The 26,881-nt window shown below is 29.1% G+C and overlaps 1 protein-coding gene across 4 annotated transcripts in view; it reads left to right on the top strand.

The window, feature by feature from the left end:
- LOC107455346 (atrial natriuretic peptide-converting enzyme) overlaps positions 1-26,881 on the top strand; it is a 411,323-nt gene that overhangs the window by 373,346 nt on the left and 11,096 nt on the right. For all 4 annotated transcript variants that reach the window (XM_071188087.2, XM_071188086.2, XM_071188085.2 and 1 more), the window contains 7 exons: positions 4,502-4,852; positions 6,894-7,001; positions 16,229-16,321; positions 19,593-19,703; positions 20,846-21,041; positions 25,264-25,353; positions 26,388-26,446. In XM_071188087.2, coding sequence (XP_071044188.2) covers positions 4,502-4,852; positions 6,894-7,001; positions 16,229-16,321; positions 19,593-19,703; positions 20,846-21,041; positions 25,264-25,353; positions 26,388-26,446 — 1,008 coding nt within the window. The remainder of the gene's footprint in view (positions 1-4,501; positions 4,853-6,893; positions 7,002-16,228; positions 16,322-19,592; positions 19,704-20,845; positions 21,042-25,263; positions 25,354-26,387; positions 26,447-26,881) is intronic.

The raw sequence follows: 26,881 nt of genomic DNA, 5'->3' as shown, positions 1-26,881 counted from the left end.
AAATAAAATTTGCAACCACTGGAAAAAATTTTCTCAAAAAGCGTAGTGAGTATACAGAACGCATAGTTTAAACGATTTTTAGTATTTTGGCAAGCTCGCAGAAAAGCCGTCCCTTTAAATAAATTTTGTCATAATGATCGGAATTTCAATAACTAAGGGACTGGCCATCTATATAGCTCAAAAAAAGCTTATTCTTGTGTCTGATTTCGTAACTATAAACATCATTCAAATGAATTTTTAGAATAAAAATTTTTATCCTATCTAATCATAAAGACTGCATGTTAGTACATAAAAATCCGATGATCAGATCAAACGTTATTGAGGTGTTGGTTATATTTTTTTTAATTATCCTGCGGTAAATACTATTGTAGTAAGAATGTGCGAATAAAAGTTCAATTTCGTCGAGAATATAGACAATATGATTGTCCCCAATTTTGCTCTATCATATTGACATAGCTACAAACATTAATAGGATTTTTATGAGGCTAAATGAAATCAAATTTAAATTGATAAGTGTAGGATTTTTTTTTTTTTGCAAAAAAAATTCCCTGTAGGAAAAATATCGTAATAAATGTATCGTATTTTTAATTTATTCCTATAAAAAAACTGGTAATAATCATTTTCAAACAAATTATTAAACCATTAATCAGTTATGAAACATTTAATTTTGATACCACCCAAAAATATATTTCTTGCACTAAGAGCAAAAGAAAGCTACCCATAGATATTATCAAATAGATATTTTTTCAAGACTTCTAACTCATAAATTTAACTTTTAATTATATGAAAGATATTTCGTTATTAAAATCTTTTTCTTAACATTAAATTTTTAAAAAAATATAAAATATCGAGCAATTACTATTTTATTAGCATTAATTTTTATAGGAAATGAAAACTGGGTATTATGATATTATGTTAAGTTGAACAAAGTGTTCCAAATTAACCTGTAATTTTCACTCCCTAAGTGATTAAAACAATATCACAATAAATCATTTTTGAAGAAAATTAAATTCGACACATTTTTACGGCACATTTATATATATATATTTTTTTTTCATTTTTAATCCAGTGATAGCGTTTCACGGTGCTGAATTCTTAAAAAAAAAAAAAAAAAAAAAAGCATAATTTAATCGAATATTGTGAAAGCCTTAATTATAGTAAACCATCGATTAGTCTTAATAAGGAAAACAAGCTTCAGAACTTGTCGAGAATTCCATTTTTTCCTTCAGGAAAAAATTTTGATTGTGTTTTAAGACTTTATTATTAAAGTGCTTCGAGAAATTGGTAAAAATGAGAGCTCTTATCCTATTTATGAATATTCGCTAATGATTAACAAATATTTCTGAAACTCCATCCGAACAACCTAATTAAAATTTGTGAAGAAAATTAACTTAATTGATGGTAGAGTGGTTAAAAATAAATTATTTTATTAGCAATTTTTTGGTGCCATTAATTTTAATTAAAATTCTAGGAGTATGTTTTTTTTTATTATTTTTCTTCAGGTATTGAGTTTTCTTCTTAAGATCCTAAGAACTTTCTTTTAATAAATCAGCAGTACAAAATTCTAATGATTTTTTTTGTATAATTAGATTTCCTTTTTAAAAACATAATGTGTATTAATTTAAATTTTTTTTAAAACTCGGTAAAAATGAAAATAGTTTTTTGCAAGTTAAACCTCAAAACACGCAGTGCTATTTTTTAATAGTTTTTTCCATTATTTAAACCTAAGAGTTTAACTAAGTGCATAAGTTAAACTTAAAATATAAATTAAGGAGGATTACAAAGGCCGAAAGTCACATGCGAAACATATTCCAACACTCGCAGATAATTCAGAATAACGTTGAATCATAATATTCGAACTTTAAACTCTAATTTTATGCAACTGTGCCGATATTTTAGCTAAGAGAACTCAAAATTTAAGCAATATTCTCCTAAAATCTTTAGACTTTAAATGGATTTGCAAATCTTCAGTACAACAGACATAAAAAGAACATTGATTTATATAAATTATAATAAAATATATAAAATTTATCCTAATCCTGATACCTTTAAAACAATATCTGCTGAGTGCAGAACCCAGGTTTTATTTATTAGACTGCGGGCCGATTATTCCTGTTTTACCCATAAGCATTTATTGAAAGCCAAACCGGCATCTGGTTGTTCTCTATGTTGTCTCTACATTACTATTAAACATATTTTAACGAGGAATAGCCTGATGGGTTGGACGTTAGGCTCGTGTTCGTGAGAACGAGAATTCGAATTCCGCTGGCTGAAAAATCACCTATTTTAAATGGTGACAGGTGCACGTTATATCTGTTGGGGTCACAAAGTCCTCCAAGTTCTCATAAGAATCAAAATTACAATCTGTGGATGAATGGATCGAATATGATTGGATCCGCCTTGTGAAACGGGCTGTGACATGAGTGTGGCCAAAGTTTTTTTCTGAGCCATAGATGGCGCCACAGGAAAACAAGAAACCCACTCTCTGCTTTGAAAATTCCGTTGATTTCTTTCAAGCGGGATTTCTGATATTAGCTAGTAGTAACAACGAATTTTAACGGACTGTAAACTATTCAAGCATTTGAAAAACTAACTTTTTGGTAGCTTTTGTTCTTACTTTGTGACCATTTAAGTCACAATCTTATAAGGTTTATTCAAACAATAGGACTATATCCATTACTCTGAAAAATAATAAAATAATAACTATTATACCTGGTGGCAGGAGGTTTTTGCCTTTTCTAACTCTTGCGTCAAACTCCAACTAACCATAATTTCATGCGAAAGTGGCCGCAAACTTCACAAAATGTAAAATTGAGCATATTTAAATTCAACTTGAATCATAATATCATGTAACGAACTCCATAATATTGTCTAATTCAACACCCTCTTAAATTTGAAAGAAATGTTAATATTTTACGGTACATAAGAAAAGTTTTTTCCATACACATCAGCAGAGAAAATTTTATTTTTCTAATTTATTTAATAGTTCGCATGAATTAATTAGCATATTTGTGGCAGTCCTTTTGAACAGTTATAATCGACAATTATTTCGTAAAAATTCGATCATTAGAAAAAAAGTTATTTAGGGTGAAATCTTTTATTTATATATATATATATATATATATATATACTAAGTTTTGTGACTCACAGTATTCAAACCAGAAACTATGTCGGCGGAAAAACAAATTCGACAAGGCAGACGAATTTTGACAGTTTATAATATAGTTTCTGTTGTAGCAGATCCATTTAATAACTGTAACGACTAGTTACTGGGGTGTGTAAAAAAAACTGGATAACTTTTGAATCATTGGCGAGTTTCATTTCAGATGGGACACCAGTGTACGTTTTATATACATTTTCTTCTGACTCTAATTACAGCAAAAATATATTTTAGCATTTTTAAACTGTAAAAAAGCACCCTTATTGTTACTAAAATAAATCTGTTAGATAATTGAAATTATATTTGTATTAAATTCTAAAGTCCAAAAAAGGTAGTTTGATTGTTTTATTCATTCATATTGAAAATTTTATCAATAATTGATTTTGTAAATTAGCGAAATTTCAATGAAGAATAACTGTTTCTCTTAGATCTAAAGAACTAAAAATTTGAAAATTATTATTTGGAAGATTTTACCTTTAATACAGACAAAGACACGGGTGTTTCATAACCATAAGCATTAAAGTGCTAAATATAATATTTTTCACAGTTGACCTAAATTAAGACAAAATATGAAAAATATGTTCAATAAAAATTCTGCGTCAAAGGGTTAAAACTTTGCTGTTGAATCCAAGGTTCGTTAGGATCTATGTCGATCTTGTGCACTTAGGTTGCGTACGTTCATTTTTCGGTGAAATTGTCAAAATACTTCGTATACTGATCATTAAGGCTACCATATTATCTTTAACTCAATTCTTGTTACTACTAAATATGAGATAATAGACAAAAGAAAAACACAGATGAGCTTAAATTGTAATTTAGAAGGTTACCAAAGCATCAATTTCTTGGTACTTCAGAATTTTGTTGTTTTTCTGGCAAGCATATCAAACTACATTCAAATATGACAGTCAGGTGGCCGCGCAGTCAGCGTGCCTGACTGTGAAGCCAATGGTTGCGGGTTCGAATCCTGCTCAGATGTTTATCTCTCGCTGTGTTGTTCTCTGTTGTGTGAATGTGGCCCACCTGACATCTGTGGCAGTGTGGCGTGGGTAATGTTGCTCGCCTCCGTGACGTAGGTTCACAGGCGCCCTCTGGGTAACGATAAATGAGCAACTTCCCCGGCATCTTCCGAGCTGAAGAACAAGTTCAGTGTCTGCCGTAAAAAAAAAGTAAAAAAATTTTTTAAAAGATTTTTAAAAAAAACATTCTCCTATCAATACCTACATTTAATATATGCGTGAAATCTCTAAATTCAAAATTTTCTGAAAGTTTTATTCTTATTTTATCCACCAGAACAATATCGACCTGCATAAAAAAATTGAAATTTTCTTTTTCCTTTTAAAGAACGAAAACCCCCTGTAGATGATGCCCTTGACCGATGGGTTCCAAGACGTCAATATCCTGGTTATGTGGAAGGTTTGACCACGACCCCTAGCTCCAATTTAGCTCGAATCGCTCCACGTCAGTGTACACCACTTGAAGTACAATTTTGCAATGCTCTACCATTTAATTTAACATCATACCCAAACATCGTTGGACACAATAACATCTCAGAAGTACTGAATGATTTAGTTACTTTCAGACAGATTCTTGATTTTGAATGTTATCCACTTGCTCAGGAATTTGTTTGCCAGCTACTTCAGCCGGAATGCAGATCTAATGATATAATTATGCCATGTAAAGATTTTTGTGAAGGTAAGAAATCATTTCTTAACTTTTATTGGTTTATATAAATAAGACACAATTTGTTTTCCATCTTGGTGACTAATAATATTGTGATTTCGTTTTTTGTTATGAAAATTAAAGGCAATTTTCTCGTAGTAAATAAACATTTTATTGCATCATATATTGTCAATTTTAGTCCAATACATTTTGCGTTCTTGTTATATGATTTCATGTGCATAAAAGTTTTGATATTTGCTTGCAAAATCTGAATTAGAGGATTTCTGACCTCGTTATTTGAAGTTAAGGTTTCACCATCTAAACATTTTCTGTAGAAATCAGAACATTATTGTCGTCATTCCATTTCTCGTCCCCAATGATGATGCACTTCAAGAAATTATAATTTTCCTGATGTTTGAGAAGCAAATCACATACGCTAATATAACATCTTAAATTTCTTTCCGTAAAACATGTGTCGAGCTTTGAGTTTGAACCTAACCGTTTCGAATGGCTATAAACTGTAGAATTTCATATATTTAATATCTCAGCGATCTAATAAGTTGTTATTGCCCGGTTTACATAAATGCCGTATTGTGTCTTCATTAGCTTAAACTGGCGTGTTGCATCATCATGCATTTAAATGAAATTTCGCAAACCAGTTTTGGGTCTGGCGTACTGCCAATATATCTTCTCCATAAAAATTGGATAATTTTTTCTCTCTCATTGAACGGCATTTTTTAATTTTTCGAAAGCAAAGAAATAAAATATGCCAAAAATTCTGCTTTTCCCTTTCCATATTTGAAAGATCACCAATCGAGAACTACTGAGTGAAATCAATTTTTCTGCGTGAATCGAATTTTTTCACAATCAAACCTTGCTCTATCAGCTGTCAAAATATGTAATAAATATGTGGCTAAAGTATGCAATTGCCCTGAAAAAATACAACCAAGTTCTTTGTTTGGAAAAAAACGAAAATAATTTCTCGAACTACCCAATAAATTAAATATTTTAATTTATTTGACACAGAAATTTAAAAAAAAATTCATTATATTTTTATTAGATATTTTTATGTCCATCTTCAGTTTTTTGTATGCATTTTTAGATTTTTTAGGAAAAAAATGGATTACACTGTATAACAAATTAGCAGTTTTTTTGTCCTTTTCCTTAATTCTGCATAATAAAAGGAGAGCAATTCATACATAAAAACCAAACTAGTCAATCACAAGCGAAAAAAGGCACAAAGTTTCTAATGATTTCGTGGATTGCTCACCTATTTTTGTAACTAGAGCCTGGAAAGTTCGGGAAGGTAGATGAAACTTTAATCGAATAAATACATCAAAAATAATCAAAATGGTCACCAAGTTTGCGACAGACTCATCGTCAATAAAAGCTCATTTCTTTTTCAAAAATGTAAAGTCGCCAAGCTAAATTGTAAAAGTAAAGAAAATCGGTATTTGGTAAACAAAACATTTTAAATTCCTTATTTTGAGTAGAAATATATTTTCATTTAAAGGATATTTTTCATGATGTACACTGTTATTGTAATTTTAACCGGAAAAGCGTAAAACACGATTATTTTATATAAGAAAAATTTAGATTTTCTTAAATACGATGTAAGTTTTTTTGTGACAAAAACTCCTTTTCCTTTAATTGAATACTTTGAAATTGTAAAAATCGTGAAAATGGATATCTTTTGTTTACTTTTTATCTGTTTTTATAAAATACAAAGTATTATAGTCGCAATTATATAGTTAGCAAGAGAATATAGTTTCTGCTCCAACCTAGTTTTTTTACTGAGGTTAGTAATAATTATTTTAATCAATTTTGAATCTATGGGTTGCAAATATAAATTACTTTCTCTATGCTTCTAGTATATATATACATATATATATATATATATATATATAAAAAAATAAAATGAAAATAGAAATAGTTTTAATGGAAAAACGTAAAGGTTTTCATCTTGACACATTTACTTACGATGATAAATGCAATATTTCAATATTTTATATATATATATATATATATATATATATATATATATATATATATATATATATATAATCTGTTTCAGATTTTTGGAAATCATGCAAACGGTTGCTGCCAAAAAAGGTTATAGAAAAATTGGATTGCTCAAAATTTCCAAAATATAGTGGCCATGGAACATGCCAACAAAAGCCAGGTAAGTTTATCATTATTGATAAGTATTTTTTATTGGTTTAGAAATCACGCTATTACAGCTAATTAGCGAATTTCAATCTCCGTTAATATTTTTTAACTTTTTTTTTTTTTTTTTTGCAAATGATAAAAGTCGTTGAATAATTTTCAAATTTAAAGATTTTGGAGATTTAAAGTAAAACTTTTTTTTCCAAGCATTGAAAAGATTACGCAAAATAATGAAAACAGAGTCTTAGTTTTATTCATATTAAACGGAATTGGGCTTTAAATAGATACTAATGATCCGAGCATGATATTCGGCATGATGTGCCGTTCTAAAAGCAATATTACGAATTTGCTGTAACGATATCAAACGGAGACACTACATTTAACGGAGAAAAATTGTGAAATATCACTCGATTTTTTCATAGGTGTAGTATACTTAAAATGAAGAAAGAATGACAATCACAATCTATATAATCTTCTCTTCGACAATATGAATTTTATTTAAAATTATGATTTAAATATTTTATATTGTTTTAAAAATAACGAAAATTAGCATTCATATTTTGAATATTAGCTATTAAGCTAAGTAAAGTCAAAAAAGTAACATAAGATAAGAGCCTCAAAGCAATGAATCATTGCTTGCACGTGAAATTTACTTTTCAAACACATTATTTTAAGCTCACCAACTCCGACAAAACTGAGAAACGCTTCTAAAAGAACATTCTAAAACTCTCCGCTTAATCTTTCCAAACATTTCAAAGTAATTATATCTGTCAGGAAATTCTGTTTTCAGAATATTAGAAAAAAAAAGCAGTAAGTTTTCGAACATCCTTTTCAAAACTTTACTACCGTTTGTTTTTGACGGAGCGTTGGTCAGCCTTATTATTTATCAACATTATAGATAACGATATACTAACACCCCTGTAAAATGAGGTCCGTATTACCCACCCTCTATGCATATTTTAAGAGTAGTAGTACTTTATTTATGTCACACTAGAGTCGTACATTGGGCTATTGGCGACGGTCTGGAAAACATCCCCAAGGATGATCCGAAGACCTGCCACAACAATTTTGATTTTCTGCAGATGAGATGGCTCCTCTGATTTGCAACCCGATGACCTAAATACGACGTTTATCATTTTATGGTAGAATAGTTTAATGAGTACAGATATCGTGCACCCTCTGTCCCTTTTCAAAGTGCTCACCCCACCGCTCACTCTATTTTTCCAGAGATGCTTTTTTTTATGATTTACTGGGAACTGTAACTTACGATTAGTTCACTGTAAGAAGTACTCATATATTTTAAGAATCCTTACTAAAATACGAATCAAAAAAGTATGCTCATTAGCGTCAGAAAATTAATATTCAAGCTGGAAAAAACAAAAACCTTATCAAAATCACATGAGCACTTGAATGAAACGGAATAAAAATATCATAATAAGTTTGTCTAATGACACTTAAAAGTGCTTCTAATAGTCTCTATCACTTATTCTCAGTTTTAATCTAATCCATCATTTGATGTTTTTAATCTAATATTCCTCGTTAACATTTCGTTGGATAGATATTTTTTCTTTATATTTGCTTTTATATTAACACTAAAAAACATAAAAGCATCAAAGAGAGTTTGATTGTCCAATGACATCTGAGAGTGTTTCTTCCAGTCTCACGTCTTCTCAATTTTTATTCTAATCAATTCTTTGATGTTTTGAACCTAGTTTTCCTCAATAATGATTCGTCGGATTTTGATATCTCTCTCTTTTATTTTATCTTAATCTGCAACTCCTATGGCGTTGATTTTTCTGCCTTTGTTTTTGACAAAAAATCTAAAAGCATGCATCGGAGGCCTTAGTTATGGCATATTCTGTGTACCATTGAAAAATACTCCCAATAAACAGAAATAATTAAAAAAAAGTATCATTTAGACTATATATTTAGTAACAGTTTTTTCAATACTTTTTGAACAAATTTTGTTACATTTTAATGTTTAAATAAGATAGACTTTTCTAAAACAATTAAAAAATACTAAAAATAGACCTGGTAGAACTTTAAAAAGCTGGATAAAAAATAATCTATATAAAGTTATAAAAGCAACATTAAACTTTCATTGCTTTAAAAGAAAAAAAATGCTACAGCAACTATTACTTTTAATGTATATTTCTAAATCTTATTTATGGAGTTCGTATAGATTTTTATTGCTTTCAACCAAAGCTATATAAAGCTAGAATAATGCAACCCAGCATCAAAAACCAGCCTTGAATTCAAATTAACTTTCTCCACGCGAATTCATTATTCGATAATTAAATCAAATTTATGAGAAAATTGGTATATTGAAATTTTAGCTGGCACCTCTAAACTTCCATTACATGATCGTTTTCAGAGCCCTGAATCCCAAGTTATTTCCTCACAAAAGGGTGCGAAACGAAATACAAACGCGCTCTCTTAACCACCGACGAAATATTTGTTGAAAATAAATCGGTAATAAAATTTTTTATGCCCCGACTTTATAACCATTTATTAAGAGTTGAATAGCCATGAAAGAAGAAAGTTGTGAAAAAAATAAGCTCGGTTTTAAGCGAAATGCAATCTGGGAATTTTATTATGCAGTTAAAGAAGTTTTTTTTTTCTTTTTGCAGTCAAAACAATCTTTGTGGATCCATTCAAAAAAGTAGTAAATTGCATTTTGGTGTCCAAAACGTGCTAAACGACATCATTCAAAACTTTGTTTTAAGTTACAAAACAAACATTGGCTGAAATATAGTTATGAGAAGTTTCTTCGTTCATTGTTCTCCGTATTCTTTTTTTATATTAGGAAAGATAAAATAATATATTTAAAAAGTCGTGACTGTGGATGTGATAAGGATACCATATTAACAATTTTTTTTAATTCTCTCTCATTCCTTGTTAACATATAATTGCTGATGAAAAATGGTTACAAAACATAATTACTCAAATAAAAAATAGCTATCTTTAAATGTTCCGTGGCCTGAAAGTTTTCTGACTTTTGTTTTATTGTTTTCAAACTTTTATTATGTTCAACACAGATAAGATTAAAAAAATTCGAAGAAATGATTTCGAGTTTAAAACTTTTTTTAAAAATTGACAACTCTCGATATATTTTAATTAATATCGTCTGTAACTTTGATATTATACATTTAATAACGCGTAATGTATATATATGTAAATGTTCAAAATTTTGCAATTCGAATTTTGGATTTTTTTGAGAATTTGTAGAAGAATCCTTTCTGGCTCTTTTATTTTACTAGTGTTGAAAAAGAAGCAATATCGTTAAAATGATAAAGATTGCAAGTAGTTAGGTTTGTTGAATTTAGGGTTATAGAGCGTAATGTACACCGTAAAAATATGTGGTGTATAATTGCCACTGTTTTTAGTTTTGAGCTAAACTAAATATATTGTTAAGTAGAAAATTGTAGTGAATATGCAATAACTTATCTAAAATTAACAATTGTTTAAAGGAATAAGTACAAATATATTACTAAAAATGTGCTTGTCTTTTAAACGTAATGTTTTTGCAATGAAGTCATAAATTTAGTCTAATGATCTGAGAAATATGATACATTAGTAACAAACTAATATGACATAAAACATAATATAAGAACATAAATGACTACAATAGTGTAAATAAAAATGTGACTACATGCACTGTAAAGAATTTTAGTTCATCTCAATACCAAAAATGGAGGCAACTATACACCAAAATTTTTTGCCCTGCAGCAAACACGGAAATTGTGGTGTGTTTAATGTAATGAAATTAAATAGATTTAAAAATTAGTTCTGATTTAAAAATAAAAAAGGAAAATGAAATGACACTCGGTGAGAAAAATCCAGCATCTATTTATCTAAGGATTACAATCATTTTTCCTAAAGGGAGTCAAGTTAGTGAGTGATGTAAATATTTAGCGCAAGAGCCACGATTTGGCTTTACCGCTCCTAAAACTAGGTTAAAAGTTCATATAACTTGGTTAAAATCCGGTTAAAACACAGGGTTAAATTTGAAGCAATCTAGGTAAAATCAATGTAACTAGTTAAACTGGTCAAATTGTTAAAATTTGAACTAAATCGAATTATAAAATCAAATGTCTTTAAGCTGGTTAAATGACTTTATGGTTTCTGTCTCCAAGTAAAATTCCTTACGTCGGGAAGGCACAGTTAAAATACTGTTGTCTTAATTTAAATTTCAAACACTGGGTCAGAAAATAAATCGAATCAAAAATGTTGCAATATTGCAAAAGTTATGCAGTCGTTTGCTGGTGACAAAAATTAAAAATATCATCTTCCAAAATCTAGATTCATCCAGATAATCCAAAATCTTAATCATTATCTGGATTAATAGACTCCTGCTTAATAAATTCTTTTCAATAAAAGCAGTTCAAATTAAATACTAAAATATTGCAAAACGAAAATTGAATATAAATTTTTATAGAATAAGACGTTTTTTAGAAGTTTGAATTTTGGAAAGTAAAAATAAATATTTCGGAGAAAAGGAACGAAAATAGATGAAATAGATACGGCGAAATTACATTAATTCTCATAAAAATTAGCTCTCCTAGAGAAGGTTGTCAAAATGAAACAAAAATTTACATAAGTGCAACGTCAATATAAGTAAGTGATAAAAACATCAAAGCAAAATTTGCATTTACAGCTGAAAAAAATATAAATGAGTGGAAGTTTTAGTATGCTCTTGGATCATCTCAAGTGCAAATGTAAGATGCGATATGGTAGTGCCCTAAGACATTAAAATACCTTATGTCTACAGCATCTCGTACCATAGTTGCTAAAAATGCCACTAAATCTACTAAATCAGGAGGCTGTCCATTTTGCTATCCGAAGTGGCCCCAGATATGATCCCTCGATAACAAAACTGGGGATCAAGCAGGTCAGGAAAGGGTAGTAACGTGACGGAGACATACCTGCTACAACAATGATGGGATACTTTTGTCGTGTGTGGCTAAGAATTATCTTGTTGAAAAGGGGCTCCTGGAAGACCTGCCATGGAATGGCAACACATGTACCGCTGGATTGTTATGGTGCCATTGATCAATAATAAGGGTAATTTAGCGTCATATGCAATAGCACTTCATGTCATTACACCAGCTGTAGAAGTAGTGACAGCAAAGGTAGGATTGAAGCACTCACCGCAGGATCTCTAGACTCAGACATGATGGCTCTAACTCCTCAAATTAAATTTTGATTTATTGCTTTATTACTGGAGATCTCTTGGTTCCACTTGGTAGCAGTCATATCCCGTTGAGAACAACACCACTCCAAACAGAGTCAACGTGAGTGTCAATCCTACTACCTTGTTCAGCACAACACTACTTCCATAGCTGATGTTATGGTATTGGATGCTATCACATACGGCACACATGATCAACCCTTATATTGATTCATATCGCTATGACAGTTCAGCGGTACGTTAGCGACATGCTCCAGAAACATGTATTGCCAATCATAGCTGAGCTCTCAGGAGCCATTTATCAACAAGATAATGCTTAGACACATACAGAAAGGGTGTCACAGGAATGCCTCTGTAACATTATCGTGTTACACTGACCTGTTCAATCCCCAGATCTGTCATCAAACGAGCATACATGGGCCATGAGCCACTTAAGACGACAAATCTGACAACTTTAGGTTTCAGTTGATTTAGCAGTGTCTTCACAGCATCTGTGGGATGAGACGCTGCTGGACATCATAGGGGTCTCGTATGTGTGTATTGTACTTATGCTAGATGTGGCACACCAAGGTGCTGAAATTTCCATTCATTTGCATTTTTCCCGCAATAAATAATCATTTTGCTTTGGATTTTTTTTAATCATTTGCATGATTTTATCATTGCTCATGTAAATTTTTGTTTCATTCTGACAACTCTTTCAGGTGCGCAATTTTTTATGGAAATGAGTGTATATAGAAATGTTGTTTAACGCATTTATTCATTTCACTTTTTTATGATATTTACTAACAAGATTTTGTAGTGCATCAACGCTGTGTAATAATGTGGTTTATATTTCTTTATTATATATATTGCGCCAAACAATAAGAAATGTATTGCATGGCACATAAAGACTTATTTGAGTACTTTGACTTATACCCTGAAATCAGTTTAGTTCTCATCTAAATTTAGTTAACATCCTCGATTCCAACGTAAAATAATATATTAGCAAGTTAATTAAGATCTAGCTCATTTGGTATTATACCACACAAACACTCATTTTTTGCACGAAAACATGGTTTTCATTTTAAAATGTTTAAAGAGTTTCAAAAAAAATATCTTAACTAAACTTCATATCGTGAACAACAGATGCCAACAAATATTTTATTTTAGAGTATAAGCTTCCTTCGACTTGCAAATTTTTCAATATTCTTGAAAGGGGAAAAAAAAGGACAAATATTACTAGGTATTAACTCTTTCTTTCTATAAAGTTTCAGCTGACATTTCACCAAATTCATTCAAAGCAGGCTACATATCTTATGTTTGTCTTGAATATTTTTTCTTCAGCAGTAGTTTGGATTCTGAAACTTTTTCATTCATACCAGCTCTCAGTATAGAAGCTAAAGAATAAATATCATTATTAGAAAAATCCCTGAAATTGAAGTCGCTACTGCTTCGTATGTAAAATTTATTTTTACCATAAATTCCTCATTCTTGATTTTCGCTTTCCAGGGAAATGGAAACATTTTATTCGAATACATTAATTCGAATCTGGGAACGGCATGCCGAGTTTTCTTCGAAGAAACATTGAAATACATAGTAACAAAAGATTCTATTTCGTTCATAGGAAATGGAAAGAAGTTTAGATTTTTCTAGCACCGCCATTATACTCATTACAATGTAAAGATAAACAGACTGAATTCAAAGAGTAACATAATGTATGTAACGAAATAGAATTTTATTTCTGTGCGTTATTTCTAAAATTTTTTCTCTTAAATCCAGTTTTTATAACTTACTTGTTCGTTGTTTTTTTATGCAGTTACATTACTTTATTTGATTGCATATCACGATCTACTACACTTACTATTCTGAGAATTGGATTGAATACAGTTTTTTTTGTCCTCAAGGACAAAATGCCTGCTATTTGAGAAGTGACATATGCAATTTTTTTTCGATCACCTTCATCAACTTTTACTTGCCAATATCCAAAAAATAGGTCCATCGGTGAAACTTAAGCTACGTTCTTCAACTAATCTTATACGTCATCTACCCTGGATACCGAATATACATCTTTTTTTCTGGTTCGATTATTTAATTGCTGGTTATCAATTCAAAAATACCAATTTCCGTCTTTCTTCAGAAGAACCAAATGAAAAGACCACGAATTTTGAGAATCTCAAATTTTTAAAAACATGCGCTTTTCGGCAATATGAACTCTTTTTGGTCTGTGACTCATAGCTGTATGGTTTCATGTGTTTATGCCATGTTTCCCACCATTTTTAAGGTGATTCTTTTAAGGACAAAATCCTTTAATTAACTTAAAATATTATTCAAATACATAAAAAGTGTATATAAAACAATATGTTGCCTAGTACGAACATACTATTAAAATTTACTTCAGAGACTCTTTTGCCTTCGGCTTCAGCAATATTTTATTTAAAGTCGGAACAACAGAAGCTTTATTCTCCTTTGCAAATATGCTGTTTGAGATTTTATTCATTGTTTGATTGTCTTCTACAGATTTCTACAACCTCTTATAACATTTCTTTTTTTTAATTCTACATAATTTCCAGTTCCTTTTTATGTTCTACATAAGTTTATACGTTTCAAGTGAAAACGCCAGTTACCTTGTAGTTTTAATGTATGCCAGAAATTATCTGCCATCTGTTACAGATAACTATCTGTTATCTGAAACAGTTAACTAGTTATCTGTTTCTTTCGATGCGACAATATTGTAATTTGTAAGTAGCTAGAGAAATAAAGTACAAACTTTTACTGGGCTTAACTATGGATTTATCAGTGTATAATTCAATATAATTTGTTTTTTTATGATGATGAAGCATGTGAACAACAACTTTAGTGGTTTTCACACAGATAATAAATCGAGAAGCAATATATTTTTAAAACTGTAATCCTGGGTAAAAATAGTAGTAAAAAATTATTACATTTTATGTGCCTTTTTGAAATTATGAAAGTAATATCTGTATGATTAAAGCGGTTAAAAGAATAATTTTATGATTCTTTGTTCATTTAATAAATACCACTTAATAAATACACAAAAAAATGCCCTGAATCACAAAATATTAATAATATAAAATATTTGTAAAAATCAACTTTTCAGACAATAAATAATGTGATTTTTATTTCTCAAAAATACAGACAGCACTGTTGAACAAATGTTGTCATTTGTTTTTTATAGCATGAGATTTTTTAAATGGGTCTAGGATATTTTTACGTCACTTATCTCAAATCTGCAAATGGTTTCTCACCGAGCTTTAATGTTTTCTCAGCCAATTTTTTTGTTGAAATGTATAAGTTGAAAAACTTTACATATAACAAGGTGTCGCGTAAAAGTTGCAATGTACTTCTGTGGGAATTGCAGCACGCCATCAGGATTAAAATTGCATAGGAACCCATGCTCAGAAATGTAGTCATACGTCACTAGGGGTCTTTTCCTTTTATGAACATGTGTTTTGAACAGTTCCGGGAATCGGTTCCAATGCAAATTTAGTCCTGATGATATGCCTAACTCTCCTAAAAGCTTGTCGCAACTTTTACGCTACCCCCTGTTATATATACAGTTTTTAAACATGTGCATTTTGACAAAAAATAGACTAAAATGTCATTTAAGAAATACGCGGTTTTAGAAGCAAAACAAATTTCAGTTGGGCAAGATCAAGTATTTGGGTAAATGAAAGTATGCTCCCAAATGTAAGTATGAAGACAATATTCAAAAATGCACAAATTTAAATAGGCAGAATTTATAAGGATCATTCAAGTGTATGAAGCAATCAACTCAATTCTTAACTAATAAAGCTTCCTTTCTTATTCTTTGTTACTAGTTGGGTTATAGAAATGATACCGAGATGTTTTGTTTTTTTTCTGTTCTGTCTTTCACGTTTAGACGGTATTCGCTTTTTTTAAGTCAAACAATAGTTACTATTATTTTATCTAGTTCGATGGAGTTTTGGGGAAATAAAAAAGAACTAATTAGCTTTGGAAAATATGGTTATCACTAGAATATTTATTTGACATTTAATTATTCCACTATACCTTTAACTAAATGTTTATTTTAGGATGCTCTAATGAGCTTCGAGCCCTTGGAATGTCGGACAGAATATGTGATGGCGTTGTAGACTGCAAAGATTCTTCAGATGAAACAGACTGTGGTAAGAACACCCTAAATATTCTTTATTTCGAATTTTGACTTTTCATAATACTAAAGTTATACTAAAATTTCCGGATTTTAAGTCAAGGTGCCATTAATTAGTTTGTCAAAAAGATTCAAGAAACTTTGAAACATGAATTGTGTTTCTCTGGTAAATTCAAATTGAATGACAATGTGAAAATTCATTATCGAAAAGGAATACTGTAAAAAAAAACACACATTTGGTTAACAGAATATCGTGAATGATACCCTGGTAAGTTACACTACATTTGCAAATTATTCTGCTAAGTTTATGCATAAATTTCGATAACCACTTAAAGATTTACCTAAAAAAATAATGAATACTTAGAACCACTTAGAAAAAGCATTTTATTTATTAAAAATCTTGCATGCCTGGTCAAAAGAATTGATTTTTGTAAGTGCTCTTCAGAAATAATAGTGGTGGAACAATTATGAAGAAAATAATTATAACTGTTGGGATGTAATTTATTACTTAAATTAGTGCTTTAGATGGCAATAAGTATTAAAATTCAACTCTTAGATTTTTGTTTTACATTGACAGATTTCTACTTTAGTTAGAGGCGACTCATAAAAAATAAGTATAAATTTTTATCAAAAAAGTTAAACGCGTTAAATTTTTATTAAAAATGTGGTTGACTATGATAGTTTTAATATTTAAACAAAAATGAGCTTATAAAGTGGAACCCTGCCAAATTCAGGTTATTTTTTTTAATTAAATTAATAATTTTATTATTTAGAAATGTTGAGTACAACATTTTTTTCATCTGCTATAATAATGTCATTTTTATATTATCAAGTTAATTTGAGCAATTTTTTTTTTAAAAATTACCGAGAATTTAGAAAAAATACTGACTTTATTTGTTCTAGTTCTTTGAACGGATTTGCCAGTAAAATTTTTAAAAAATCCAATTTTTTTTTTCCAAAAGGAAATTTACTTAATTTTTAAGTGTGACTAATTTTCACAAATAATTGAAATTTTCGGAAAATAGGTGCCAAAAATATATAGAATTAAATTTTAACATTCTTTTTACAACGAGGAGCAAAATATATTTGTATGATAATATAGCTCTTAGATATCCTCGCATTACTATGTCTAAAAATAAAAAGAAAACGTTCCGAAGTTTATAAATGTATGCAATTAAAAAATAATACATTTATTTATAACTTTATTTAAATATAAATAACATTTATTTGCAATTTATCAAGTTTGACAAATTTTAATTAACTTATATTTCAACGCATTTGCGTTATTTTACATCGAAATCAGATTTTGATTTCGTATAAAAACAGTATTGATTATATTCAAACTAGTGAAATTATTCGTAATATTCAGCTGTACGTGAAGACATTTTAATTGATTTTAAACATCATTTTTTATTTATTTAGAGCATGGAATGCATAATTTTTTTATTTTTCTTTCTTTTCATAATTTTTTTTAGATTTTATAGAACTTATAAAATATATAATCAGTAAAAATAATATTGATAAAAACAACTTACTCAATATTTTTAACTAAAATAGTCACACTTAATGATATAGTCACGAGTACTAAACAGAAAAAAAAGAAGCAAAATGCGCATCTAGCAATTCTAAAGCAAAGGAAAATTACTATATGGAAAAAAAAGCAAAATCCTATATAAATAAAAACTCGCAATTTCTAATATGCTTGCAGAACAATGGAGTTAATAAAAAGAACATAAATTTCGTGCATGGTTTAGTTTTAAAAGAATATCACATCTAAGAAACACTTAATAATATTACTAACACCAAAAATAAAAACTGAGAACAATTTAAGAATTTGAAATCTTGAAGAAAAATTATAGATTTAGGAATGATAATAAAGCCCTTTTTTAGAACTTTTTAAGAATAGCTTAGGATTTAAAAATTTTTAAATGTGTTAAAAGCGATTAAGCAATTAAAAAAGTATAAATTATGTTAAAAAAGGTGCATAAATGAAGAATATTTATGAGAAAATGTGCCGAACATTCAAGTTTTTTATTTTTAAAGACAAACTATGTAAGCTAGATTTTAATGTTTACATTTTTTATTCTTTTTTTCTTTCAAAGGATGTCTCTTAAGTAACGCTAATAATAGTTTTGTTTCTCATTACACAAAACATTTTTAATGATTTTCTTATAATAGTATGAAATTTCAATGACCCGTAATATCATGCAATTAATCAGAAACGGTTGATTACTTTAATAACATATCACAGATTAGATAACTTGATAATCCTGCTATAAAAACATATTTTTTCATAACTTCAATCATATTTTATTATTTTCATTATACTCTTCAAAAAATGTTGGTGTTTGGTTGCCACCATATTTTTTATTATGAGAAACTAATTACAATAAATAAAAAAGGCAGAAAAAAATTTAATTGAAAAAAATGAAACATTATCGAATTTTAAAGATCTTGATACATTTTTATAAATATCATATTGTTATAGATGTTTAATAGTTCATAATACATATTCATGCAATTATACAAAATTTTCGGCATTTTGGGTTTGAGCAATGATAATTTCTGACCATTCCGTTTTACCAACGTTGAAAAGAACTTCCTTGTTAAAATATCATTAAAATAATTTAATAATATATTTCTTTTTTCTTGGTTATTTTTGAAAATACTTAGGTTAATTAAATTTAGGGTTTCAGTGTGTACTGTACACTGAAAAATATTTTGGATGTAATTGCCATCATTTTTGGCGTTGAGGAAGACTAAATACATTGTTAAGCATAGAACTGTAGTAATCATGCGAAAAGTTACATAAAATTGACGTAATAACAATTGGTTGAAAGAATTAGTGGGAATATAATGGTAAAAGTGTGCTTGTTTTTTAAACAAAATGTTTTTGCATTAGAGCTATAAATTAATTCTAATGCACATGAAATTTTCCCAATAAACAAACAAAAAATGAATAAATAAAAATATAACAGTGAAAAAGTAAATAAACTATGTAACTACATGCATTGTAAAAACTTTTAGTTTACCCTAACTCCAAAAATGGCGACAACTATACACTAAAAATGTTAGTTTACCTTTTTCTCCAAAAAGGACGGCAACTATACACCGAAATTTTTTACAGTATTTATTTTTGATTTTTCACCTTGATTCCTCCGATTTGCGTTAATTTTAATTTTGATGGGTATTTTTCTTATGGAAATATTTATTTTATCTGAAATATATATATTTTTTAATTCATTACTTTAAGCTAAGCATAATACAATTATTATTTTCATTCGTAGACTACTGTAAGCCCGGACAATTTATTTGCGGTGATCGTCAGTGTGTGGATAAAGACAGAAGATGTGATCTTAGAGAAGATTGTATGAACGGAATTGACGAAAGAAACTGTAGTAAGTATAATTCTGGAATTATAACTCTGACTAAACAAAAAATATTTTTTCAGTAACTGTTATATGGTAAATTTTGTCAATACAGACATAATATTTGCATATTATATCTAAAAAATATAACAGTTTTGGTGATTTTTTGTTGAAAAAACAGTTAGTGTTATTTACACTATTGCAATTTTTGTTAAATATCATAAATTTAATTTTTCAAAAAACTGTTAATTAAATTTTAAACGAAACTTTGTTTTGGATATTATTTAATGTGCAGGTCTGTTTGCATCCCGGAAGCTAATTTACAATACAGTGGCCTTTAACGACTCACTAGCTTACTTGGAGACTTTTCTCTTGGCTATAGTTGGCCACAATTATAATAACAAGCTTTTATTTGCTTTAAAATTGACTTGAGGTGAAAGAGTCGGAAATCAAGCTTTTGTTATTTAAGAAAAAGCGAAATCGGAGAGAGGGTCGTTAAATGCCCATGGATTGGAAAATCGTGTCCAGAAAAAAAAGAAAAAAACGCTGGTAGCAGACCCAGTTTCTATCAACCTTGTTTTTAAGGAAGTATCCCTGACAACCAAGACCTATTAACAGTTATGGCATAATATAAGGAAACAAATTTTGGGGAGAAAATCGTACTTTTTTAATTAAAAACAGTAAAATCATTCACCTTATTTTTTAAAAAATCTAAAATTCATTAGTTTTACTACTGGATTTTTCTTTTTTTGAGGAGCAAACAGATTTGCACGTCTGGTTTCCACAACAGTCAGTTTTTATTTTTTTTTCAAATTTTGATCAAAACATGTATATGAATTAATTTTTAATTAAAAAATTAAAAATGAAAGTTACTTAAAATTATAAGAATTTCAAACTAAAGGAAATGTAACAACAGTCATTATTATATATTTTTTTTAAATTCAAACTGTAACTTTAACTCAATTATCTGTATTTTAAGTTTGCAAATACTACATTCGAAATGGTGGAATTGCTAGATTTTAAAATAAATAAAAAAAATCGATAAGCAACTTGTTCTAAATCATAGTGAACTAAGTCGGGTGTTACGTAAATAAATGTCAATATACTGCTTATGTTTTTAAACTATAATTAACTTGAATAATTACTCATCCTGCATATTTATATCTATGTAGTGTCCATCAGTCCAAGCAATTGGGGAACAAGAGAAAGTTATTACACATACAGTAGTTCAGGGTTTCTTCTGTATTCAGATTCAGGTGAGAATGCCAGAATTTGTTCTGACAATCTCAATTATAGTTTGCCTGCTACGAGGAGAGATGTTATCCTACAAAGTCTTGCTGTATCGACATGCTCTGCTCTCAATTTTGAGTAAGTTAATAGGATTTAATTTTTTTAGTATAATAATTGTTAAAAATTAAACAAAAAATCTCTTCGAGCGCTGTTATGTTTTGTTTCAACTTTTGTCCAAGGTGGTGGGATTTTAATTGGTAGAGTTGTAACTGTGTTACTTTTAAAAATGTTTTCATAAATCTTTTAGAATTCATTTCTTCCTCAAAATAGATTAATTTTTAAATTGGTAAACTATCAATAATTTTGAATTTAATACCATTCTGCTCTGGATTGAATTTGATTTTTCTTTTAACCTTTTTCTTCCATCTTGGCGAATATCTGGTATTTTTTAAATTTACGAAATGAAGAAAAATTGCACCGATGACCATTAACATTGTTACATTAAGAAGATAATATGCAACATTGGTGAAATTTTCATGCAATTTTAACATCGTGTGATATGCAAATAATTAAGTTTTCAGTACATTCATTATAACAATTTCAATTTCATTAACACTTCTAATTTTAGGGTTAACAGAATGTTTATAATATATTACTTTCAGCTAAGAAAAAAATGTGTTACATGTAAGAAATGCCTACCAGCATATGCATCACTATAACTGAGGAAAGATTACAGTCTAATAGAGTTGCAGTTTATTGAAACGCAATATTGCTGCTAATGTCAACCGAGAACCCTTAGTTGACCACATAACATGGAATCAATTGTTTGGGTGCATCATGCTAGGATTCAGCTTCTCTCCTCACTTCTAACAGTTGAGAAGGTAGACATCTTATCCCCGTGGCCGCAAGGGATCAAACAACCACACACGAACCATGAATCGAGAGGCCGATTAATTTATTAAAAAATCAAAGTTTCGTTTCAGCAATCGGACTACTTTTGCAGCAATACGAAATGCCAGCCAAGCAACCAAGGTTTCTATAATCCTTGACTCTGTTGACCTTAGTGGATTGACCTGGTCACAAGAATGCTGCACGTCAACTTTAAAGACTAACTCGACTTTATACAGAATTATGAGGGTCACATCCATGTTTTGTAGCTTTGCGGATAACGTTCCTTACCAAATTGCATTCTACGTCGTCATATTGGCCTGCAATTGGTTGGTTAGAGTTTACTTGCACAAGAGCTGTAAATGGCTATACTGCGCCAGTCACTTGGTTAAAATTGATCTTTAGGTCAAACTAATAAACTTTAAAAGGTTATGATGTATGGAGTCACCAAGTCAAGCTTTAATATCAGGATAAAAGCTGCCAAGAAACTATTTCTCAAGTATTTGAATCGCCTACAGTCGGTAAAAATATGTTTAATGATTATAGCATTATTAAAACAACTTAACATTGTGAAAAATAGGTGCAGGTTTGTTTTTCAGTAAAGGTATGAGAGTATAACTGAAATTCACAGCCTGTTTACTGAAACCTGAGTTTTAATAAATAGGGCTGCAGGATTGTTTTGCCTTACTAAGCATGGAATATGTTTGAAAGTTTTAGTGGCCAGTTTCCTGTTCTCAAAATAATTGAAAACGTGTGATGAATGGTTTCCGTGTGATGAATGATAAATGATTGGAATTAATTGACCACGAGTTATCTATTCATGGCTCTCAAAATGCGATGCAATATCTGTTTGGATCCCTGCTCAAATGAATAAATATTTTCTTCTAAAAAGCCATATTTGGGTGCCGGTTTCCTCTCCCTCCTAATGAGATGACCCATGTTTGAAGCTCAGTGGTGACTGGTTGATACAAACTCTGCTCCTGGACCATAATGCTGATGTAAAATATCCTCAGTGGTAGACAGATCATGCGTAAAATCACCTCGCTTTCTGGCTAACCGTAGGAAATTTTCCTCTATATCTAATGCAAATGCGGGTTAGTTCCATTAAAAATAAAATCCTCTACAAAGGCTAGTTTTTGATCAATGATTGATCTAAGACATCATTTATCTTCTGAATCGGATTCAAAATTACAAGGGTACGGAGTTGAATTTTGGAAGTCGTAAACTAATTATTTGGTCGTCTGTTAAACGCTGCTTATAAAATAAAAAAATATTAAATATATATGAGAAAAAATATCATTCTGTGATTTTCATTCCATCATAATGTAGTAATTTTAATGGATAGTAATATATTATTTCGGAAAATAGTTTTAAGATAAATTATATTGTTATTAGCTTGCTTTGCAACTTATCTAGTTAAATGTTGAAGATTGATTCACTATAAACTAAATGAAAACAAAATTAACTGAATACTTTCTTAAAATCAAAGCTGCGATTGATACAAACAAATTAAGTTTCAGTTCTTAGTATAGGTTTGAATTTCATGTCATCACAGCTATGTGTGGTTACATTGTTTCAAACTCGTGAAGTAAAGATTTATAGTATGAAATAACTGTGAATTATGTTTATAAAAATTTTGTTTTTCACAAAAATAAAAATAACTCAAGGAACAAAAAGAAAATTCGATAAGGTTAAAATTCATAAAAATTAAGATTTGTTAAAAAGTTAAAATTAATTTAATATTTTTTTGACACATTTAATTGGTATTTAAAATGGACTTCAGCTTCCCAAACGTTTTTATTTAACTTTTTTAAAGCCTAGAAAGATTTTTGCTATTAAAAAATTTTCGAACGAAAACTGCAATTTATAAAACTAAAAAAAAAAAAAATTAAAAAAATAAAAAGAAATAGGAAAATTGAATGTGTTGAAATTTGAAACCAAAAATTCTATTTACCAATTTTACCAGAAATAGCTTGAAAATGTATAAGGATTTCATTCTTAAACATTTATAAAAGTTACGCAGTCAGAATGTAATAAGTTTTTGTAATTAAAAAACTGAACGCTTATAGATTGGCAGTTTAAACTTTAATATAAATTGAAAAAATTAAAAATGGCTTTTAATTAATACATAAATACTAGGAACCAATATTTCCTTTACGATTTTATTCATACTTCTCGTTAAAGACTTATTGAATAAAGCATAAAAAATGAAAAATTTTCTAAATCGCACTTTTATTTCTTATTTCCTGAATTAGACTCATTTTGTTGAATGAAAAAACTTTTCGCCATTTAAAAAGGCATTTTTTTCCTAAGTCATTTTTTTCATTCATTTCCAAACATTCATTTTTTCATTCCCAAAATCAATCCTCACTATATATTAGTTTTAATTTAAACATTCTTCTTTACAGCAGCAGTCAGATATTTTTAATTAGCTAAGAGAGAAAAAAATGAAGTTTTAAATTAAAATCCACTCGAACAGTAAGAAAAAAAGTTTTTTATTCTGTTTTATATAAATCTTATAATTTTCTTCATGGGCAATTAAACGAAAAAAAAAGTTATACCTTTCACAAAAAATTCATATTTTTTAAATAAAATTGCAAATCATTTAAAAACTGCCTCTACAATCATTCTTCACATAGATAATTTTAAATGTATTCAAAAAAAATTGCAGGATTATCTATTTCCTTTTTCTATTAAGAAGTAAAGTATCTGAAGGTTCTTAAAAAATAGAGTAAATATTTCAGACAATTAATCAAAAAAGCAAACAGCTTAATTTAATTTATGCCCGTAGCTTTTTGTTTTCTTTGTAAAGTTAGAAATTTTTTTAAATGAAAAAAATCAATCTTGACTTGGAGAATTAATGTAACTATTAAATATTTCATATAAAAGAAGCATTTAATTGAAGTTTGATTCATTCTTTCTGGAGCTTGTTTGAGTTTCAAAGCGTTTTTATAAAGTAAGATATTTTTTAACTACATTTTTAATTACTCCCCTAAAAAAATCTCCTTCACAGATTAGAAAATAATGAATGATAAAGCTAGTTTTAAAAAGTTGCATCACAGAAAAGAAATTTATTCTTTCTTCAGAATTTAATGTTTGCTAAATTTTAAATAAAATCTTCATGGCCAACTTTCAAATATTGCTTAAAATATTTTACTTGACATTTTGAAAAATTTTTAAAAACGTTTTATATTATTTTAGATATCGTTATTTCTACAATATCAGTCTTCTTTATTATTTTAGATGTCGAACACATATCTTTACTTTAAATAACTTTATATCAGATATTTTTGATATATAGTTGACTACTTTTGTTACATTGATGATTTGGCTTATTGATATTTTCAAATGTTTTCAAAATTTGGTTTATTAAAAGTAAATATCAGCTGAAGATGAAGGGGTAAAAATTAAAAAAAAAAAAAACTTATTGACATTTTGGTTGTTACGTTTGACTAAACATGTTATTTTCCAGAGTAACTGAAAATGTTGAAATGAAAAAAGATGTGAATGCTGTAGAAACAGAATATGTTCAGCTACTTGACCCTTTAGCATCAAGTGTAACGTAAGTATAAACTGTAATAAGTATAATTGCATTTTTTTTTTAAAAATTGCTTTATAGCATTTTATAAAAACTGATTCATAATGAAAAATCATCGATATCACTGTATGAAGCTTTAGAAGTTAATACTCTGAAATAATCAAAGCCAAGAAAGCCTGGTAAATTATTAGTTATTAAATTGGCAGAGTGATTCTCGAAATAAAAAATCATGGAGCATTCAATATTTTCTAGTTTCTTGCTTCTGAAATACATTTATTTATTATGGTAAACAGGATATTCTAAAATTCGATTAAAAAATTCAGAAGAGTTTTAAAAGACATCAAAAAAATAGAATCTTATCAGAGAACATGGGTCTAAGAGACCTTACCTTAGAATGGTAGCTCCATATGCATGCACAGCTCTTTGCTTGGTATTTTTGTTCCCTCAGTTAATACACAGCACCCGTGTAGATAAGCTTGGTGCCTGTTCTCTATTGTGTTCTTGTTTTTAAGCTATCCTCATTTATTGCTCATTAGATTTATAAAAATTATATTTAAACCAGTTTATACGTTTACTAAAGATTCCTACCTAAACAGACAATAACGTTTAATAGTAGCACTATTCTGTTTTGTTTCAAGACAGTATACCTCCTTGAGGTATGTCTATGCTGGGCCCACGAAAGCTGCAGTGCAGTGGAGGAAGAAGAAAATGGACTACATCCAGAGCTGAACAAGGATTTTACGGGCCTCTTCGTGGGATCATGAAAACCTCTCACATTTTGCAGAATTTTTGAAGATCCTTTATACAAGATTGTAATTTTTTTGGACATAAACTCTCTGAATTTTTTTTTTAAAAAATTAGCTAATATGCATCATAATTTTTTTAAGAAATTTCGGTTGGGCTCGCAGCAGCTCCATGCCTAAGAACAATTGTCCCCCTCTTTCCTAATTTTGTTAAATTTTCATGCATCCCATGTAATAACTTTCATGCATCCCATGTTTTTTCCAAATCCCATGTAATAACACGCATTTTTTAAAGAATTATTCATATATTTTCAGGTTTGTCCAAGTATCATGTGACAGTCAAAATGTGGTGTACGTCAAATGTGGTGCAAGTGGTAAGGAAATTTGTTTTAGATTTTACAACGAAGCATTGTCACCAAAATGTCAACATTAATATAACATAGTGATTTTTGTGATTTTTTTAGCAGAAATGTTATTAAAAAGTAGATGTAAAAATAGAAATTAGCCTCTTAAAATTAGAATACGGCTATACAGGTACTTAGAAACGTGATTATTTAGGTGATAGAGCGTTCGCCTCCCAATAAGGTGAACCGAGTTCGAATCCCTATAGCTGGTAGATACGAATTCCTCAACCGGCTCGACCACAATGCTGATGCAAAATATCTTCATTGGTATACAAATCATGGGTTAGAGTTCCCTTGCCATCGGGCTAACCATGGGAGGTTGTCGCGGTTTTCCTCTCCGTGTAAAGCAAATGGGAGTTTCATCGAAAAATCCTCCATGAATAGCAAATTTATTCCAATACTTAA

Source organism: Parasteatoda tepidariorum, chromosome 12, assembly GCF_982258835.1.
Source record: "Parasteatoda tepidariorum strain Cologne lab strain chromosome 12, Ptep-v5.0, whole genome shotgun sequence".
NCBI lineage: Eukaryota > Metazoa > Arthropoda > Arachnida > Araneae > Theridiidae > Parasteatoda > Parasteatoda tepidariorum.
This window is presented reverse-complemented; position numbering and strand designations above follow the sequence as displayed.